At 44.0% G+C, this 23,060-nt stretch overlaps 1 protein-coding gene across 2 annotated transcripts in view; it reads left to right on the top strand.

Annotated features, from left to right (window-relative positions):
• Positions 1 to 23,060, top strand: part of PAN3 (poly(A) specific ribonuclease subunit PAN3) — a 620,383-nt gene that overhangs the window by 543,660 nt on the left and 53,663 nt on the right. For both annotated transcript variants that reach the window (XM_069202205.1, XM_069202206.1), the window contains exon 18: positions 14,382 to 14,446. In XM_069202205.1, coding sequence (XP_069058306.1) covers positions 14,382 to 14,446 — 65 coding nt within the window. The remainder of the gene's footprint in view (positions 1 to 14,381; positions 14,447 to 23,060) is intronic.

Raw genomic sequence — 23,060 nt, 5'->3', positions numbered from 1 at the left:
TAGGTCCCTGGAGGGTCCATTCACAGTTCCAGTGGCCAGATGTCGAAGTGTAGGTTGCAGAGGAATCCTCCTGGAGTCTTGTAAGCCGATTTTGAGGACCCAGTCAAGAGAGAGACCCTAAATAACCCTGAAAGGGGAATTGGTCACCTAGCCAGGTAAGCACATATCAGGAGAGAGTTCTAACGTCACCTGCATGGCCTGGCCACTCAGATGCTCCCAGAGTTCCCTGCCCACCTTGAAAACTAGATGGCATAACCTAGGGACCCTCTGGAGAAGCTCTGAGCACCACCCTTCGGGTGGTAATGGACAGGGGAGTGATCACTCCCCTTTCCATTGTCCAGTTATGCGCCAGAGCAGGGACTGGGGGTGCCTGAACCGGTGTGGACTGGTTTATGCACGAAGGGCACCAAATGTGCCCTTCAAAGCCTACCAATGGCTTGGGGAGGCTACTCCTCCCATGCCAGTCACACCTATTTCCAAAGGGAGAGGGTGTTACCTATCCTTTCTTCTGCCTTCCTGCGCTTGATCAGATCAAGCAGCAGGAGGGCAGAAACCTGTTCCAGGGGTGGCAGCAGCTTGGGCTGCCCGGAAAACCCTGTAAGACTGGTGGTAGCAATGCTGGGGGTCCTCTAAGGAGCCACCAGTGTGTAAGGAATCATACTTCCAATACTTGCAACAGTATTTTATATGATTTCAACATGTTTGATACCAAACATGCCCAGGTTCGGAGTTACCATTATGTAGCTGGTCATAGGTAGTGACCGATGTCCAGTACACGTGTAAAATGCTGTCCCCGCACTCACAAAGTCCAGGTAAATGGGTCTGGAGTTTGTGGGGGCTTCTCTGCTAGTGCAGGGGTGCCCTCACACACAGGTACCTGCACCCTGCCCTCTGGGCTGAGAGGGCCTACTATAGGAGTGACTTATAGTGACCTTGTGCAGTGACCTGTAGTGAAAATGGGTGCATTCACCCGTTTCACGCAGATTGGATTGGCAGGCGTGCAGAACCCTTTGCATGGGCTCCCTATGGGTGGCAGAATAACTGCTGCAGCCCATAGGGATCTCCTGGGACCCCAATGCCCTGGGTACCTACGTACCATACACTAGGGACTTTCATGGGGGGACCAGTATGCCAATTGTGAGAATAAAAAGGTACAGTCACCAAGGTAGAAGGGAGAGAGCATAACCACTGGGATCCTGTTTAGCAAGATCCCAGTGGACACAGTCAAACACATTGACAACAGTCAGAAATGGGGGTAACCATGCCAAGAGGGCAGTTTCCTACACTACTCCATTCGGCAAAATTCTCTGCAACTCTTTGTAGTACTCTGCCAAATTTACTTCACTATACTGATACCTTACTCCATCCTACAGTACTATTCCACTGTGTGCCACTCTAGTGTATGCCTTTTGAACTTTGACACTCTATGCCTCTTCACTCTATGAAACTCTACTCCACTGTATGCCATTCCACTCTGCTGTACACTTTTCAACACTGTATGACATGCCAGTTCTCTCTACTGAATGGCATTCCCCTCCAACATATGACCCTTTTCCTCAACTGTGCTCTACGCCACTACTCGAGTGCGCTCAATGCCACTCTGCTACACAACACTCCACTCTGACACTGTACTCCCCTCTGCTACTCCACTCTACTTACCCCACTCTACTTCAGTGTATGACACTTTACTCCTCTGTACGATACTTCACTCTTTGAGGCTCCACTGTATGCAACTCTACAACACTACTACACTTTATGGGACTCTACAACAATCTGCTTCACTTTGTGCGACACTCTACTTACTACAATGTATGACAATCTGTGAAATGACACTCTTCCAGCTGTATTCTGCAGGGCTGTACTCAACACTACTCCACCTTACTGCTGTACACCACCCTATGCCACTCGACAACACTTCGCTCCTATATACTCTACCATACTCCCATTCACTGTACGGCACTTCACTGTCGAAGACTCCATTCTACTGTATGCCTGTCCACTCTGCCACTTTACACTCTACGGTACCATATGCCACTTCAGTCTGGAAGATTCTTCTCCACTTTATTCCCCGCACACTGCGTCACTCTACTTCACTCTATTCCAATTTGCACTCCACAGCAGTCAATCAATCAGGATTTGTAGAGCGTGGCTAATCGCACATGAGGGTATCCAGGTGCTGGGACCCTGCTGTGATCAGTCAAATAGCCAGTTCTTGAGTCCCTTTCGGAATTCCTTGAGAGAAGATGTTGTTTGGAGTTGGAGAGGAAGGTTGTTCCAAGGCTTGGAGGCAAGGTAGGAGAAGGAGCGATCTCCGCTGTAGCTTTGACGGTCTAACATGCTCCATTGTACGACACGTCACTCTACAAAACTCCACTGTACAACACTGTATAACGCTCTCCTCCACTGTTCTGTACTAGACTTCACTCAAGAACCCTCCATGACACTGTAGTCCACTGTATGCCACTCTACTCTGACACTCCACGCAGTCCCATGACCCTGCGCTCCACAACCCTCCACTCTTCGACCTTCCATTATACTGTACAACACTGCACAGGTGCGTGTATGACTATTTAACTATCTATAGTCTAAGACTATGCAATAGGAATGATTTGGTTTCATTACAGGAAAGAGATGATTATTCATGGGAGACACACAGGGCTCAATTATGCCGTGGTATTCTAGTTGTGAGAGAATTTCTCACCGTGGGTTTTGCTTCATGTTTAATTGAGTGTTGGGGTTCCACTTCTGGGCTAGAGTGTATAGGCATTGCATGGTAAGGGGAACTCCTATTCCATCCTACATGATTGTGGTATAACGCTGGTCATTGTGCAGGAGCCCAGTCTTAGGCATATGCTTGTTTAACTGCTTAGGCATACACTTGTTAAACTGCTTCAGGGACAAGAGCAGCGAAGGAAGGTATACATCTTCAACTTGTGTTACTTTTTTAACAAACTCAGGCAGCCAATCTACCTAAGCCAAAAGAATGTCATATGTGGTTGTTAAATCTTCCCAGAAAATATCTTCAAATGTGTGGTATGTTGTCCTCAGTTTGGATGTCTTAATCATAAAGTCTGTCAGGAGGACTCACCTGCTGAGCTGATGTTTCAACTTGAATAAATTCACTAGTTGCTCTCAAAACCAGAAAGTCGTGAAGTTTCTAGAAAACTGTTGTGGCCTCTACTGCGCTGTCTAGCAATGTCAGTGCTCACATCGTTCTGTAGGAGTGTTCTCAATATGTGTGGCATATTTAGCTGAAATACGTGCCACCTTTTTTTTAAACTGAGATTTTTTGTGGAAGTTTCTCTTACTTTTTTATGATGATGTCATAGGAGAGTTGAGTCCATTTTCGGTTTCAGATACCCTTCATGACTGCATTCGGATCGTCCCCCTCTCGCCAAGCGTTTGTCAGTTGAGTCCGTCAAGGAGTGAGAAGGACATGTATCAGTGTACAGAATGTTTCAGCATATCACTGTTATATAAATGATAACGTTTTTCAGTGAGCTCCGGTTGCGGAGATCTGACCCGTATGATTGTCTTATCCTTAACTTTTTTGTGCCTGCTTGGTAATATCCGTTTCAGGTTTGCCTTGAAGCTGCAGCTTATTAGGCTTGGCTCCTGAATAATCTCGACCTATAGATGTATAGGTGTTAGCAATAATTTTTGGTAATTTACACTCTTGGTCCACTATAGGAAAGTGCGCAAGACGTTGACGTACTGCCAGCGCTGCTGCCTCCCCTTTACTATTACTTAAAATGATTGAGAAAACTGTGGAAAAGTTGCCAACTAATTTCATCCCCCAATCCAGGGCAGGGGCTGCCCTGTAATCATTTGGAATCTGTTTTAGCACTTCAGGGAAAACATCATAGAGGGTGTATTGTGTATGATATTATTTGTGGCAGTAAAGACGGTACCCCAGATGATACAGTCTTCTATAGAGGGAACCATACAAAGTGGTAGACACATTGTGAGAATTCGGTTTGTCGTGGGGTTCCCTATGGGCAAACACATCTTCAAGCTGGTGGGAACTTTACTAATAATCAGATTAATAGTGATGGACTAATTACAGGCAGAGCCAACTGCGGCTGCACATCTTGAACAGCTGTTGGTGGGGCAGTTGTTATTGTACGCATAACAAACTGTGTTGAACATCTAAATAGTCTAACCAGACCTGTGTAACGGGTACAGACCAACATATAATGGTGCTGGGTTTGGGTATGGTGTGTAGCTGGCTCGCACAGGTTGGCCCATCTTTGCTGAGGGGACCTAATCTTACATGTTGATGTGGGCTGATGCTTTGGAACCAGTTATGATGCTCCTGAAAAGTTGATTCTATTTCTAACTGATAATAAGGCCTGTATATATTAGGTGTTGCAGCTTCAGTGTATTTGTAGTGGCAACTGTTGCAGAAGAATTTAACAATTTCTATAACACTAACAATAAAAAAACTTTACATTTTTCATGTGCCTCAACCACAAAGGTAACATCTCCACTAGTACGAGGGAGTCCCTGTGCCAATAAATGTGCTGTGACAGCATATCTACAACTAACAGGAATGTTAATTGGTTTCGCCAGTTGAATGACTTGGATTCAGAGAGGAAATACAATAGTGGGGCAATCCTTTTAAACGTTCAAGCTTCAGCAACCCACAAACGAAAATAGGGATTTCCTATTAGGCTGAGAAGAATTAATCCCCAACACTACGGACATCTCCGTATAAAGGAGAAAAGGGGGCCTTGGGCCAATGTAAAAACATCTCAGGAGACCAATTATATAAGTACCTGGACTTGGAAAATAGTCCGCCTAGTAATGGCACAATCAGTAACATCCGTCTCTGTTGGCACCCTCGACACATCCACGTTAATTTCAGACTAGGTATCTAGTGCTCCTCTCACAGCCAACAAGAATACAAAGCGAGGAGCTTGTAGCAAACATAACACCAGGCCTAGCAACCCAGGCCAGACAAACTGATATGATTTAATTGACCTTGTTGAATTGTTTAATGTTGACGAGGTGACAGCCTCTTTTAGAGGGCATGGTAGGGCCTCAATTATTGATTATCTATTTATACAAAGACATTTCAACATGGTTATTGCACAGTGTCATACTAGCAACACAATGGGGTGACCATAATACTTTGTGTGCAGTAGGTTATTTTCCAGTGTTTAAAATGTGCCTCTCCCTTAATCTGATAATTAAGCATCTACTCTCACAGGTGGTCAGAAGTAGACGGATAAGCGCACGTTGGTTTGATACCCATTGTTCTGCAGCCAATCGTAGATTAAAGAAGGTTCTTTCTATCACCCTGAAAGATCCGATTGTGGTGCGGGAGGCCCGCAAGGTCTGTAAAAAAAACACACTGGAATCCAGGAAAAAAAGAGTTGAATAAGACGGATTGGAAACTATTGGAAAGCACCTTGATCACCAAGGGTAGTAAGATTTTCTGGCACACAGTTAATAAACTTAAACAAAGGGAATTGCCATTTAATACCCTTTTGTAGTGTTCCTTGCACAACTTGGGTACGCAGTTTAGTTCAGTTTATCACTTAGTGGAAGATGGGTGTTTGAGGAGAACAGTTGAGGAGCAAATTATCCCACTCTTCGGTTATGTTTGTTATTTTGCAGGAAGTTATGGCAGCTATTATGCAAAGTCTGAATGGTAAAGCCCCGCGGCTGCATGGGGTCCCTATGGATATAATTAAGTGTAACTTGGATCTTTTGGGGCCCTTGATAACAAACATGTTGAATAACTCAAGTAACACGATCCCTGCCTCCTGGTCCCCTCCAAGATAGTTCCTGTTTTAAATAAAGGGGGAACCACATGTCTCTGAAATGTTTACCGCCATCTTTCACTTATTGATAGTATGGCTAAGTTCATCAGGTGGGTGGTTTTCAGTCACTTGAAGCAGTAGGAAGACTCTAATGACATCTTGTGTCCCTTTCAGTTTGGCTTCCGATAAGGGACGGACACATTGGAACAGTGCTTGAACTTGATTATTGGCAAATACACAATAGCTAAGTGCCGTCTTCTGTATCTGGCCTTTATGGATCTGTGAGCAGACTACGACTGCTTTAATAGATCTAAACGTTGGCTTTTGCTGGACTTAGGTGTGGAGATGTCATAGGTTAACTTCCTGCATACATTACATGAGAACCTGGAGCGAGGGTGCAGTACTGCCTGGGGGGAGAATTATCATATGCCATCAAATTAGCCTGTGGTGTCCCCCTTGCTTTTTATCATTTATATTATCAACCTCTGCTGCGTTGTTCCAAGCCGCCAGCAACATTCCAAAGATCTCACAGGTACCAGTACCTGCGCTGCTTTATGCAGATGATGTGGTTCTTTTGGCACGAACACCATGGGCTTTTCCTCTGCTGGTGGAATCTTTTGTACCTTTTATGAGTGATTTAGACCTAGCCACAAACTATGGGAAATTGCACATGGTGTGTGGAACTGGTAAGAAAAACAATTTCATTTTAAAGGCGAGAGACAAACACTGGGTTGTGTGAATGATTTCAACTATTTGTGTGTCATTTTTAGCTGCTCTGGTTTCTGGCAACCATAGAACTCCCATTCCCGTCAGAAGCTCAGTCGGGTGGTGAGTGTATAATTTTAACCTAACAGGTAGGGGAACATTATCCCTATTTCTGAATATATTTATTACTCCCAGTGTGTATCTGCAGCATTATATGGAGCTGGGATATGGTGTCATCAGTATGTTGCCACCTTGCAGATGGAGAAAAACTGTACCTGTAGGGCAACTTTTATGTTTGCCTCCCACAAGCTCTTGTTTTATTATGCACTCAGAACTTAAACTGCAGTATATCTCTGATAAAGTGAAGTTAATGCCACTTTTACTTTGTCAGTGTTTGGGTCAGTATTAAGGCTGGTCTAAATAGCGACATCATTTCAGACTACCTCAAACTGGACACAGGGCTTTCTGTTCCCTGGTTGGCTAATGTACAAAATAGCCATAGAGAACTAAACCTTCAAGTCTTTTTGATGCCCCTGAAACTTTAACTTTAAAAAAAGATGATAAGATGATGGCAAAGTGCCACTTTTTAGAACTCGGTTACTCCCAGAAGTTACTGTCAGGGGAGTACCTTATTTGCTTTACACCTGAGGAGTCAGTACATTACTTTGTAATCTCGCTCTCTCGATGGGAGAGATTTTGATGTTCTACTTTAGGGCCAGTATGGTGGAGCGGCATTTGAACATTTGAGGTAATTGTGGCTTCTAAGGGCTGCCGGTATCAGTTTGTCCCTGCTATGGATTATCCAAGCAGACCTTAATGCACTTCATGTTTTTTTTTTTGTTGCAAATTTTATGCAATGTTTATCTTATTCACTAAGCAACATATTAAATTTGTAAGGTTTCACAAGTGTAGGGATGCTCTGTTTTTTCTGCAATCTTTAAAGGGGGGATTGATGTCTGTTAGTGTTTACGCTTTTCCTTAACCCCTTCACTGGCAGGCCTTTTCCCCTCCTGTACCATGCCTTTTTTTGGCCACTTGGGGCAGTTCGAGCTTAGGCCCTCATAACATTTTGTTCACATAAGCTACCAACGCCAAATTTGCGTCCTTTTTTTCCAACATCCTAGGGATTCTAGAGGTTCCCAGACTTTGTGGGTTCCCCTGAAGGAGACCAAGAAATTAGCCAAAATACAGTGAAAATTTTGTTTTTTTCAAAAAAATGGTAAAAAAAGGGCTGCAGAAGGCGGCTCGTAGTTTTTTCCCTGAAAATGGCATCAACAAAGGGTTTGAGTTGGCAAGATCACCATCTTCCCAGCTTTCAGGAACAGGCAGACTTGAATTAGAAAACCCCATTTTTCAATACAATTTTGACATTTTACTGGGACATACCCCATTTTTACTATTTTTTGTGCTTTCAGCCTCCTTCCAGTTAGTGACCAAAATGGGTGAGAAACCAATGCTGGATCCCAGAAAGCTAAACATTTCTGAAACGTAGACAAAATTCTGAATTCAGCAAGGGGTCATTTGTGTAGATCCTACAAGTGATTCCTGCAGAAAATAACAGATGAAATAAAAAAATATTGAAATTGAGGTGAAAATAACAGCCATTTTTCTCCACGTTTTACACAGTAACTTTTTCCTGCAATGTCAGATTTTTGAAAGCAATATACCGTTATGTCAGCTGGACTCTTGTGGAGATATATAGGGCTTGTAGGTTCATCAAGAACCCTAGGTACCCAGAGCCAATAAATGAGCTGCACTTTGTATGGGTTTTTATTCTATACCGGGTATACAGCAATTCATTTGCTGAAATACAAAAAGTGAAAAATAGATATCAAGAAAACCTTTGTATTTCCAAAATGGCCACAAGATAAGGTGTTGAGAAGCAGTGGTCATTTGCACATCTCTGAATTCCGGGGTGCCCATACTAGCATGTGAATTACAGGGCATTTCTCAAATAGACGTCTTTTTTACACACTGTCTTACATGTGGAAGGAAAAAATGTAGAGAAAGACAAGGGGCAATAACACTTGTTTTGCTATTCTGTATTATCACACATCTCCCGATAAAAATGGTACCTCACTTGCGTGGATAGGCCTAGCACCTGCGTCAGGAAATGTCTCAAAACACAAAGTGGACACATCACATTTTCTCAAAGAAAACAGAGGTGTTTTTTGCAAAGTGCCTACCTGTGGATTTTGGCCTCTAGCTCGGCCGCCACTTAGGAAAATCTACCTTACCTGTGCATTTTTGAAAACTAGAGACCTAGGGGAATCCAAGATGGGGTGATTTGTCGAGCTCTCACCAGGTTCTGTTACCCAGAATCATTTGTAAACTTCAAAATGTGGCTAAAAAAACACTTTTCCCTCACATTTCGGTGACAAAGTTCTGGAATCCGAGAGGAGCCACAAATTTCCTTCCACCCAGCGTTCCCCTAAGTCTCCAGATAAAAATGATACCTCACTTGTGTGGGTGGGCCAAGTGTTTGTGACAGGGAAGAGCCAAAAACACGTTGAAATTAAGGGGGAACCAAAGTGGGTCCAAAGGGGCAGTTTGAGAAAAAACATTTTTAGGCTGACAAGTGCAGCAGAAATTTTATCGGTATAGATGAGACAATGCTGGGTGGTAGGAATTTTGTGGATTCCTGCAGATTCCGGAAGGCTCCATCACAAAAATGTGGGAAAGATGTGTGCTTTCCAGCAAAGTTGCAGGTTTGCAGGGCATTGTGGGTAAGGTAATTGTGCGGGATGCATGTGAAGCACACCACCCTGGAATCAACTAGATGTTTAGTTTTCAGATGTCTCATAAAACAAATTAAAGGAGGGACCGGGAGATTAAGTGGTCCAGTGTACGATCTCCCAAACTATAGTCAAAAATATACAAAGTACACTGTTCCAAAAATTATGTACCATCCTAGGGGACCATTAGTCTCAGGAGCAAGAGCCCTCAAGCATCACAATGGATGGATAATATCATCATCGGGAAATGCTCCACACCAAGCTGGCGCTGCAATGCCTGGTGGGCACCCCAAGCGGGAGCTCTAGACCATATTCATATAATCAAAATTGATTAATAATAATCACAAAGGTGCTTTTATTCAAGCAACAGTGCAAAAAAAGAGAGAGGTAGAAAAGGATTTAAAATTGGTTAAACATCTTCCAAACGACATCATACATTTTAATCAGTGTAGTGAAGATGAAGACCAAGGTTAAAAACAAAACTTGAAAGTCATATATCGAGTGTAATGCTCGTAGTGCTTTCACAAAATGCTAAAGGCTCTGAATGTTTTAAGGGCCTTTAGGAACAGGTCAACATGTTTCGCGTCTGTCGGTCCACCAGGATCCATTGACGCTTCATCAGGACCACTTGGCCCTATTATCAGAGCCGAATTGAAAAACTTCCCCAACCCGACAGGGACCTCGTATCTCCGATACGATTGTCCGTTTTCTGTTTTGTTCCAGAGACTACAATCGGATAGTCTCTCTTTTATTTTTACGATCTCGAGACGCGCGAATACCGGAAGAGAGTGTTCTTCCGGGTTCGCGGCGCCGCATTTATTGCTCTGACGGTGCCCGATGCAGACTGTCATTCGGGACACCGTTCCAGAGGGTAGGTCCGAAATTATGGACCAGCAACCAAACTGTAAGTTTGACACGCAGTGGCGAGATTTGGGTTGAGATGAGTGATATAGATGTCAGTTTTTATTGACTTTACACTGATAACTGTGGCTTAATTGAATAGAGTCACATGTTTGTTTATGTGGGATTTCAAATTGTTTTAGCAAGACCTACCCACTTGTGGGCTGCATTACATTACAGATAATTAGCTCCTTTCTCTTTTCTATTATTAAAATCATTTTAAGTGAATTGAGCATACATACGATTGGTAAACTGTATTTCTATTTTATTATGTTCAGTGGCTATCTGAGTCCTAGGAACGTGCTTCCCAGTGGGCCCTTTCTCAAATTTGGGGATGGTAAGCTCATTTACACTTATTTAGTTTGGACCCATCATTTGTTCTACATAAATGTTTGTGTTTGAGCACCACTAACCACTTCATGGGTTTTTCTTTGGTGTACTGTCTGTCTATATGTTTATATTCTAGGGTGACCTGATGTAACCAAATGCACTTAAATGTAAGTCATTGGTTTTTCTACCTTATTAGAGGTGGTTTTTCTTTACTCCATTATACTATGTGAAGAGGTTATTTTTTGGTCCTGATGAAGCGTCAATGGATCCTGGTGGACCGACAGACGCGAAACATGTTGACCTGTTCCTAAAGGCCCTTAAAACATTCAGAGCCTTTAGCATTTTGTGAAAGCACTACGAGCATTACACTCGATATATGACTTTCAAGTTTTGTTTTTAACCTTGGTCTTCATCTTCACTACACTGATTACAATTTATGATGTCGTTTGGGAGATGTTTAACCAATTTTAAATCCTTTTCTACCTCTCTCTTTTTTTGCACTGTTGCTTGAATAAAAGCACCTTTGTGATTATTATTAATCAATTTTGATTATATGAATATAGTCTAGAGCTCCCGCTTGGGGTGCCCACCAGGCATTGCAGCGCCAGCTTGGTGTGGAGCATTTCCCGATGATGATATTATCCATCCATTGTGATGCTTGAGGGCTCTTGCTCCTGAGACTAATGGACCCCTAGGATGGTACATAATTTTTAGTTTTCAGATGTGTCTAGGTCTTGTGGATTTTTCTACATGGCAGCGTCCCATAGTAAAAAAAAAGTGCAGCCCTCACAATTCCAAGTGGGACGATTTTGAGAGTTACCAAGCTCTCATGGCCCAAATGTAAAACAAAAAACAAAAACAATGTCCTCTTGCTTGCCATGGGATAAGATGTTTTAGTGTGCGAGGGAGAGCTGAAAGACTGTTACCCCTTCAGTTCGGGTGGGGGCATAACCAGGCCTATACTGGTTGGTAGCCACCACCCCACTATTTTCTTTTATGTTTTTTATTCCCTGGCATCTAGTAGACTTTCTGTCCCCCTGGGGTGTGGATCGGGGTTAATTGCCCAATCTGCCCACTGGTGGGCAGAACAACTTTGGCCCCATTTATTTGGGGTGTGGGTATGGCCATACCCCCAGCCTCTTATTTTGAAAAAAAAATCTTCCCTGGTCTCTGGTGGGCCTTCCAAAATAGGCCAGTCTGCCAACAGTAATGTGCCCCCCCCCCCCGCCACACCCCCCCCGAAGGCAGATCGGCCTAATAATATTAGGCCAATCTGCGCCCGGGGGGGGCAGAAATGGCCTAGAAATAATTTGCCCCCGAGGAGCGGGCCGCTCCCCTTACTTGAAATAGCCCACAAAAAAATTATATTCCCTGGTGTCTAGTGGTTTCTGCCCCCCCTGCCAGGGCAGATCGCAAAGGCCGATCTGCCCCCAGGGGATGCAGAAATGGCCTAATAATGATTGCTCCCCCCTCCCTGGAGCAACCCTTGCACAAGGGGTCGCTCCCCAAGTATAAAAAAAACAATAAAGAACATTTTCCCTGGTGTCTAGTGGATTTCTGCCGCCCCCTGGGGGCAGATCGGCCTAATAATTTTAGGCCGATCTGCCCCGGGGGGCAGAAACAGCTGTAAAATTATTCCCTCCCCCACCCCTGGGAGCGGCCCTTGCCCAAGGGGCTGCTCCCATTATGTGTACATATATAAAAATAAATAAAAAATTGTGTCTAATGGTTTCTGCCCCACTTGAGGGCAGATTGGCCTAATAAAAATAGGCCGATCTGCCCCCATGGGGGGCAGAAATGGCCACAATTTTTTTTTTTTTCCCCCAGGAGAGCGACCCTTGCATAAGGGGTCACTCACCACAAATAAAAATAAAAATAAATCCCTTGTTTCTAGGGGGGTTTCGGGGCAGAAACAGCCCCAAAAAAGTTTTCCCACCTGGAGAGCGGCCCTTGCCCAAGGGGCCGCTCTCCTTATGCATGTAAACAAAACAAAAAAAATCCCTGGTGTCTAGTGGCATTTCTAAGGAGAGGAAAGGGCTTTCCTCTTCTTTCATGCCTCTCCGCCCCCTCCACGTGATCGGAGGAGAAATGCGTTTAATTTCTCCTCCGATCGGGCGCTGGAAGCTGAGCTGACGTCATCAAACGCCACAAGGGGGGTCACGGGGCGAGGGGAAAGGGGAAGCGATTCCCCTTCCATCCCTGCCTAGGGGAGGGGTGTGTCTGGCCATCGGGAGGAGCGCTAGTGCTCCCCCCAGGGGCCCATAGCAGGACGAGGTGGTCTCGTCCATGGCACCGGGGAACCAGTGCCGAGGACGAGACCACCTCGTCCAAGGCACACAAGCGGTTAAGACTGTGTTCTTTTCTGACAAGGCACCCACAATGGGTCCCCAAGGAAGCCGAGAGCCAGGAGTGGAGTCCAGGGGTTGGATTGTCATTCTCCTTTGAGACCAGAGGATAGGGCTTGAACTTGAGAAGGTGTGTCTGTGACAGATTACAGGTGAAAGTAATTTGCCGGTCTGACAAATGTAGCTGGGTGGCAGCTGTCTGGCTGCGCACCTGAGCAGACACAGACCTGTCTGAAACTTGCAGAGGCTTCCGTCCTTGTAACACAAGGATACTTAAGACAGATGCTCAAGATAAAAAAATTGCTGCACATCGAGAGAGCCAGGGGAAGCTCCATTTTGTCATTGAAGGTGAGACTGCTTTGCCCCTAACACCTCACCTGTGCTGGTGGAGCGTGTGGGTGCTTGCAGCTACCATCTGTAGCTAAGAGAAGAGCGCCCTGTTGAAGTACTTACCATTTGAACCCTTGGTCCCTGCCACAGACCTTGCATAGTCTCAAGCTTTGTCCGTGCTTGTCCTGAACTAGTAGCAAGTATCACCGTTGTCCTGGGTTCCTTGCTATTAGAAAACCTAGGCTGGGACAGTAGGCTCAGTGGTACAGGCCCCCACCTCTTTTCTATCTTCTCAAGGTATCAGGGTGGACTGGCACCCTAACCAGCCACTACCCTCCTACAGAAAGCTAGTGGATATGGGACTAGGGAGACTCCAGTAACTATCCCAAGACACAAGGGAATACTATCCAGACCTATGGCACCCCCACAGTAGTGTCCTCGCCAAGGAAGGTTGGGCACTTCTGTTTCTTTGGGTGGTGGGGCAGTGGGCGGAGCATGAATATTTATCATATCAACTGCTAAAATCTTAACACAATACAAGTGTTCGGTACCATTGCTCTAGTTTTGAAGAGTAACTCTGCAACTTGATATGTTTAATGCAATGTAAACTGTTTTTATAATGCTTAGTCTAGGCGCTGTATTACTGTTGAGGATCAGAACACTAGCCCAGACTGTTGTAGGTACGTCTGGTTTTCACTGAGATCTTATTTTATGTGCAGTATATTTTTCTTGTGTGTATTAAAGTACTTTTATAAAGTAAAGCACTGACTGGACATTGCTCTTGTTAGCTGGTATTACTGTGTGAACTGTATTCTGAACCACTAAACCCACCTCACCTCCTTGAGTAAGTCTTGGACTGCTCTTGCTGGCTACCCTAAGAGTCAAGTGCTATAAAAGAGGACTAGCTTATCCAGTTTGGGGTCCGGTAGCACAGTGAAACCAGTGGTGAACCATTCCAATTGATGCAAATGGAATTGAATTGAATTGAGCCCAGTAACTCCTGCCTGTCCTGGTGGTCACAACCACCTTCTAAAAAAAAAAAAAAAAAGAACCTGTCTTTTCTAAGTTTTTAATGGCACTGGCCTGAACTTACGATACAAGGCATTTCTGGTAGTTTGGTCATTTATTTGCTGAGACCAGGTGAAGTAGTCAGTTAATGAAAATTGTGCCCTGAAAATTCATTGAAAAGCTAACGACTGATTAGATTGCATATGATAAATTTATTACACAATGACTTGTCTGAATTTTCTCTTTTGTTTTGTTTTTAGGAAGTACAAAACGGGAGACTATTTAGGCTTTTGGCAAAACTGGGAACAATCAACGAGAGGCCAGAGTAAGTCATATTGTAATCTACTATTGCTTGTGAATAGTAAAAGACATGTTTAAAGACTTTGCTGTATAAATGGCAAAAGACTTTGTCACTATCTAGCTCGGCATGGATAGCACTGTGCTGATCCAATGCTTTAAAACTTTGCTAGATAAAAAGACATTTGAAGTGAGCAAATCTAGAGTGTCGCTGGTGTTGCAGGGTGCTCCTTACTGGAACTGCTCTCCACCTAAACTTGGGAACTACCCAGAGTTCTCTATTCTTTTTTGCATAATTTATGCGGCACTCTAACCCTGAAAGGGATTTGTTTTGATATATCTCCCTTCTATAAGGATGAAAAGGAAACTTGCTTTCCAAGACCAAGAAAAACAACCGCAAGCAAAAGTTGCAAAAGCAGTAACTCCACCTCACTCTTCACCACAACCATCGCCACACCACTCACCGCAACTGTCACCAATTGCAACACCCCCTATGATGCAATCTCCAACACACACAGGGATGAGCCAGGATGACCCAGATGCATGGGATCTCTAGGATGCGCCTGTATCAGACAATAGTCCTGACTGCTACCCAGCAAGGCCATCACCACCTGAAGACAGTACGGCCTACACGCAGGTGGTGTCCAGAGCAGCGGCTTTTCACAATGTGGCACTGCACGCTGAACCCATTGAGGATTACTTTTTATTTAATACTTTGTCGTCGACACACAGTCAGTACCAGTGTCTCCCGATGTTACCAGGGATGCTGAAACACGCAAAACAAGTATTTCAAGAACCCGTCAAAGGCAAAGCCATAACACCTAGGGTGGAGAAAAATTACAAGCCTCCCCTACAGACCCGGTGTACATCACACAACTGACACCTGATTTATTAGTAGTGGGCGCAGCACGAAAAAGGGCTAATTCACACACCTCTGGAGATGTACCACCACCCGACAAAGAAAGTCGAAAGTTTGATGCAGCGGGAAAGAGAGTTGCAGCACAAGCGGCCAATCAATGGCGCATTGCCAATTCACAAGCTTTATTGTCAAGATATGACAGAGCTCATTGGGATGAAATGCAGCACTTCATAGAACATCTGCCCAAGGAGTTCCAAAAGCGTGCACAACAAGTGGTGGAAGAGGGCCAGAGTATCTCAAACAACCAGATACGATCGGCGATGGATACAGCGGACACAGCCGCAAGAACTGTGAATACAGCGGTCACTATTCGGAGACACGCATGGCTACGCACCTCCGGGTTTAAACCAGAGATCCAACAGGCTGTGCTTAATATGCCTTTTAATGGACAGCAGTTGTTTGGGCCGGAGGTGGACACAGCTATAGAAAAGCTGAAGAAGGACACTGATACGGCCAAGGCCATGGGCGCGCTCTACTCCCCACAGAGCAGAGGCACATTTAGGAAGACACAATTTAGAGGGGGGTTTCGGGCCCAAAGCACAGAACCCACAACCTCACAAACCAGACCCACATACCAGGCCCAGTATCAAAAAGGAGGCTTTCGGGGACAATGCAGAGGCGGGCAGTTCCCTAAAACTAGGGGAAAGGCCCAAAGACCCCTCAAATTAAACAGTGACTTCACTGTCACAAATCCCCAACACATAACACCAGTGGTGGGGAGACTCACAGATTATTACCAGACTTGGGAGGAAATAACAACAGACTCGTGGGTCCTAGCCATTATCCAACATGGTTATTGCATAGAATTCCTACAATTACCACCAAATGTGCCTCCAAGAACACACAACATGTCCAAACAGCACTTAGATCTATTACAAATAGAAGTTCAAGCATTGTTACAAAAAGATGCAATAGAACTGCTACCCAACCATCAAAAAGGAACAGGTGTTTATTCCCTGTATTTTCTAATACCCAAAAAGGACAAAACTCTGAGACCCATCTTAGATCTCAGAACACTAAATCTTTACATCAAATCAAATCACTTTCACATGGTGACACTTCAAGACGTAATCCCCTTGCTCAAACAACAAGATTACATGTCAACTTTAGATCTCAAGGATGCGTATATCCATATACCCATACATCCTTCACACAGGAAATACTTAAGGTTTGTAATCCAAGGAGTACATTAAAAGTTCAGAGTGTTACCATTCGGGATAACAACAGCACCAAGGGTATTTACAAAATGCCTTGCAGTAGTAGCGGCACATATCAGAAGACAGCACATACATGTATGGACAATTGGTTAATCAAAACCAACACTCAAGAACAGTGTTTTCAACACACAAAATACGTCATAGAAACCCTTCACAAACTGGGTTTCTCACTAAACTACCAAAAATCACACCTACAGCCGTGTCAAATGCAACAATACTTAGGAGCAACAATCAACACAAAAAAAGGGATTGCCACTCCAAGTCCACAAAGGGTACAAGCATTCCAAAACATAATACAAAGCATGCACCCAAACCAGAAGTATCAGGTAAAATTAGTGATGAAACTACTAGGCATGATGTCCTCATGCATAGCCATTGTCCCAAACGCAAGATTACACATGCGGCCCTTGCAACAGTGCCTAGCAACACAATGGACACAAGCACAGGGTCAACTACAAGATCTAGTGTTGATAAACCGCCAAACACACACCTCGCTACAATGGTGTAATCATGTAAATTTAAATCAAGGGCGGCCTTTCCAGGACCCAGTGCCTCAATACATGATCACAACAGATGCTTCCATGGTAGGGTGGGGAGCACACCTCAACCAACACAGCATCCAGGGACAATGGGACACTCAGCAGAAACAACTTCACATAAATCAGCTAGAACTACTAGCAGTGTTTCTAGCGTTGAAAGCATTTCAACTGCTAATAGCCCACAAACACATTCTTATCAAAACAGACAACATGACAACAATGTATTACTTAAACAAACAGGGAGGCACACACTCATCACAACTGTGTCTCTTAGCTCAGAAGATTTGGCATTGGGCGATTCACAATCACATTCGCCTAATAGCGCAATACATCCCAGGAATTCAAAACCAGTTGGCCGACAATCTCAGTCGAGATCACCAACAGATCCACGAATGGGTGAATCATCCGCAGATACTACAAACCTACTTCCAAAACTGGGGAACACCGCAAATAGACCTATTTGCAACAAAAGAAAATGCAAAATGCCAAAACTTCGCATCCAGGTACCCACAGCCTCACTCCAAGGGCAATGCGTTATGATTGAGTTGGTCAGGGATATTTGCTTCCGCTTTTCCCCCTCTCCCACTCCTTCCGTATCTAGTAAACAAATTGAGTCAAAACAAACTCAAACTAATACTAATAGCACCAACTTGGGCCTGACAACCTTGGTACACAACACTACTAGACCTGTCAGTAGTGCCTCATATCAAACTACCAAACAGACCAGATCTGTTAACTCAACACAAACAGCAGATCAGACACCCGAATCCAGCATCGCTCAATCTAGTGATCTGGCTCCTGAAGTCTTAGAATTCGGACACCTAGACCTTACACAAGAATGTATGGAGGTCATCAAACAGGCTAGAAAACCTACTACAAGACATTGCTACGCAAATAAATGGAAACGATTTGTTTATTACTGTCGTAATAATCAAATTCAACCATTACACGCGTCCGCTAAAGACATTGTAAGCTACTTACTACACTTAAAAAATCTAACTTAGCTTTTTCATCCATTAAAATACATCTCACAGCAATTTCTGCTTATCTGCAAATTACACATTCAACTTCACTATTTAGAATCCCAGTCATAAAAGCATTTATGGAGGGTCTAAAAAGGATAATTCCACCAAGAACACCACCAGTTCCTTCGTGGAACCTCAATATTGTATAACGCGACTCATGGGTCCAACATTCGAACCCATGCACTCTTGTGAAATGCAATACTTAACTTGGAAAGTAGCCTTCCTAATAGCTATCACATCTCTCAGAAGAGTAAGTGAAATACAAGCCTTTACCACACAGGAACCCTTTATACAAATACACAAACATAAAGTGGTTCTTCCCACAAATCCCAAATTTTTGCCAAAAGTTATATCACCGTTCCACTTAAACCAAACTGTGGAACTCCCAGTGTTTTTTCCACAACCAGACTCTGTAGCTGAAAGAGCATTACATACATTAGACATAAAAAGAGCTCTAATGTACTACATTGATAGAACTAAACAGTTTCGCAAAACAATTGTTTGTAGCTTAGCAAAGACCTCATACAGGGAATCCAATATCCAAACAAGGCATTGCCAGATGGATAGTTAAATGTATTCAAACCTGTTATGTTAAAGCTAAAAGAGAACTGCCTATTACACCAAAGGCACACTCCACTAGAAAGAAAGGCGCCACAATGGCCTTTCTAGGTAATATACCAATGACAGAAATCTGTAAGGCAGCCACATGGTCTACTCCTCATACATTCACTAAACATTACTGCGTGGATGTGTTAACAACACAACAAGCCACAGTAGGACAAGCAGTACTAAGAACATTATTTCAAACAGCTTCAACTCCTACAGGCTAAACCACTGCTTTTGGGGAGATAACTGCTTACTAGTCTATGCACAGCATGTGTATCTGCAGCTACACATGCCATCGAACGGAAAATTTCACTTACCCAGTGTACATCTGTTCGTGGCATGAGACGCTGCAGATTCACATGCGCCCTCCCACCTCCCCGGGAGCCTGTAGCCGTTATAAGTTGATTAAAATTAAACTTGTAAATTTGTAAATATAACACTTTTAGTCACATTATGTACATACATACTTACTCCATTGCATGGCCACTATTACTATATACACAACTCCTACCTCACCCTCTGCGGAGAAAACAATCTAAGATGGAGTCGACGCCCATGCGCAATGGAGCCGAAATGGGAGTAGTCCCTTGATCTCGTGACTCGAAAAGACTTCTTCGAAAAACAACTCGTAACACTCCGAGCCCAACACTAGATGGCGGGATATGCACAGCATGTGAATCTGCAGCGTCTCAGGCCACGAACAAATGTACACTGGGTAAGTGACATTTTCCATATACATATATACACACACACGCACACACACACATTTACTGAAAAAAAACAAAGGTCACAGGGACATTATAGTTAGGCTCACATTTTAAATGTACAAAACCATAGAAATTCACAAGGTATAGTTAGTTATCTCAGGTAACTATAACTCGTGCTCTAAGATAACTATAACTCGCACCCCTGTCATGCACAGGTTTTTTTGTCAAAAATGTTACTGAAAATATTACATTGATTATATCAATAATGTTATCAAAGATATGATGAGTGCTGTATTTTGTGTGGTACTTAGCAGTGCATGGCGTCGGTCTAAGTTATAGTTACCTCAGGATGAGAGTTATAGTTACTTTAGATAACTTTACCTATAACATGTGAATTTCTACGGTTTTGTACGTTTAAAATGTGAGCCTAGCTATAACATCCCTGTACATTGTTTTTTTCAGTGATTCATTATGGTTTTTTAAATTGTATTTCCTAACTATAAAGTCACTGTAATCTTTGGTTTTTTTTTCAGTGAATTTCTGTGGGGGGTTTTCCGTATAGTAATTTTCATTACTATACGTTAATCCAACCACTACTGTGCGTGGCGCTGGTTGTCCACAGGGCCTGGCCTGCAGCCTGGTCCTGAGGCCAACCCCCTATAAGCACCCAAACTTGGACCGTGCATGGCCTTCGTCCGTATGCAGCAGGGGTTGCCCACAAGGCCTGCTGGCAGTCATCCAACCCTACTTTGCATACAGGCTTTTGACCATGCATGGCTGGATTTGGCTGCAGCCTATCTATCTGGGTGTAAGAATAGGTGTAAGAGGGTGTATCTGGAGGTGAGAGTGGCTGTGAGTCTGTCTGGGTTTGAGTGCGCATGCATCAGTGTCCTAGTGGGTGCGTCAGTGTCTGTGTGTGGCTGCGTGAGGGTGTCAGTGTGTCTTTGAGTGGGTGTGTGTGGGTCTGTGAGAGTCTTGAGTGGGTGCGTGAGAGTCTGAGTGGGTCTGTGATTGGGTGCATGATGGTCTGACTATGGCTGTGTGTGTACACAAGGGTCTGAGTGGGTCTGTGATGGGGTGCATAAGGGTCTGGGTGGGTGGTTGTGTGAGTGAGAGAAAGAGATTGAAAGAGAGAGAAAGAGTGAGAGGAAGAAAGAGTTATTTAGGCTTTGATGGATGATATACTTAGCATGAGACTGCGTCCCGCCATATTAGATAAAAGCCCTGGGGAAGAAGTGGTGGTAATGTGGGAGGGGATGTCGGGCCTCCCCCACATAAGAAAATCAATTTGCCCTGGGGAAGCAAGGCCCCCCGCACCAAATTTACCAAATACCCTGGGGAGATGATGGTCCTCTGGGGCTGTAGGGAGGAGGGGGGCCAGGAGACCCACCTATAAAAAGAAACAAAAATGCTCCTAGGACCTGGCCCACCGGGTGCCTATTAAAAACACAAGCACGGGAGCCCCCGCTTGTTTTTGTTTTTCCTGTGAATTTGTGACGTCGCAATTTTGCTGAAACATTTTTTGTAAAAAAAAAATGCTTTTTTTTTTTTTTCCTGAGAGGGTCGTCAGCACCAGAGCTCAGGGGTCAGGATGGCTCTACCCTGGTCCCTTGTCTTATTTTCACCTTTTGAGTGGGACTCGGCTTGTGGGTGTGGCAGCCAATCAGCTGTGCATTTCCCTGCATGAGGTGGTCATTATTTGCGAAGCCTTCGCAGTCACAGATATACAAATTAGTTTTTTCTTTAATTTCTCAAAAACTACTGCACAGATTAACACCAAATAAGCAAAAGCGTAATCTGCGTACCGAAAGTTAGCTTTCTGCCAAATTTGGTGTAATTCTGTCTAGTGGTTTGGGCTGTAGTAATGTCTGTATATCCTATGGGAATTAATATTGGAAACACAACTTTTTTGACCCCATACCTCCTTTTTCTCAGTCCCCACTTGATGGATCACCCCAAAATTGTCTCTGCGCAACAAGAATCACCAGGGTATTTGTTTGGGAAAATTCCAAAAAGGTGACAAAGATACAGGCAAGTCAAAAAACACCACCTAGTGGCAACTGCCACTTGGTGCTTGATGGAGTTCAAAAGGTGTGTGGGTGGGTGTGTATATATCTTGCGAACTCCAGCAAATCCACTGAGAAAACAGGCACTCTGGAGCTTCTACCCAAACATATGTTTATGTTAAGCAGAGTGCAAGCAGGACCAACCAAAATGTTTCAGTTCTGGGCCTTGGTTACAGGTGATTGCGTACACATCGTTTTGAGCTACATACAAAGTGCTTTGCATTAAAGTAATTAATAAACAAAGGAACAGAAAGACTCAGTGCATGTAATGGTGGATGATGCGTTGAATTGTACAAGGTTGTGTCTGTGATTATTAGATGTACTTCAAAAAATATGAGGTAGAGAATCTATTCCAATACAGTTTGTTGGAACATCTTTAATCATTAGTTGGAATGCTGACTGTAACGTTCATAATTACACCAATATCACATTATTCAAGGTCACCATTTAAAATTGGGCTCATGCTCAAAAATGTGCCTCTTTCTAGAGATATCATGTGCATGTTGGCATGTGTAGGGAAGGGAGAGTTGTAGGTACTCCACAGCGCGTCCTCCAGAAAGCCACAAAAGTAATGTGATGACGAACATTGTAATGCCAATCTGTGCACCCAATATATCCATTGTCATTGCTAGCTCAATTGACGATCGCAAATGGGGTATGCTTAACTGCAGACTACCAATTAGATTGAATGAGGAAGCCTAACCACTACTTGCGTCATCCTTGACAACCACAATCCACCTCAGTAAGATGATACTACCAGGGCGGACTTAACTTCATTAAAAGGAAATTCTTAATAAAAGTAAAAAGGGCAGGAAGGGATCCTGAATATCTAAACATGCCTTACGGTAAACCCAGGATTATACCTTTATTAATGGGTACCTTAGGTACGACTTAAATCTGATAGAGACTTCTAGATGCAGATTCCTTACCTTAGAATTTTCCCCCAGGTGTCAGACTGGATCCGGAGATTTTTTTCTTTGAGCAATACTCTTGCGTGGCATAGGTCGACTCCGCTGGCGTTGTTGTCATCGTCTTCGCCGTGATGACGTTGGGAGTAGTACATAGACGACACCTCAGCGCAGTGATGTTCGTTATTTTCTTTCCATGCCACGGGCTGAACCTGAGAGAGATACCCTTGGTCAATTTTTGACAGATTTTGACACTTTTGTTGACTTTTTGTGAGTTTTTGGTGCATCAAGGGATGTCCCCGAAGACCTGCTTTAAACCGTGCAAGGGCTATCACCCATGATGTTGATGACGGATCCACATTGGGTCTGTTTGGTGGTGCCTGGAGCTGGACCACGACCCAAAGTCGTGCTCCGAGTGTAGGTCCCGGTCTCACTCAAGGGGAAGGTCTCGAGATCAGTCGCAGAGCCACCACCACTCATCTTCTTTGAAGTCTTCGGGTCAAGGTAAGAAGCAGGAGAAGTTGAACAGATCCCGTCATTCTTCGGCTTCGTCCTATCGCTCGGCTGTTGTGACATGGGAGGAGCGTCGACACTCGAAGCCTACATCTTCGGAGCCTGCTTCTGGGTCTGCTCCATGCCTCCTCGAGTTTCTGGG

The sequence above is a fragment of the Pleurodeles waltl genome, chromosome 8 (genome assembly GCF_031143425.1).
Source record: "Pleurodeles waltl isolate 20211129_DDA chromosome 8, aPleWal1.hap1.20221129, whole genome shotgun sequence".
Classification (NCBI taxonomy): Eukaryota; Metazoa; Chordata; class Amphibia; order Caudata; family Salamandridae; genus Pleurodeles; species Pleurodeles waltl.
The sequence above is the reverse complement of the archived record's forward strand: the minus strand, read 5'-3'. Positions and strand labels throughout refer to the sequence as shown.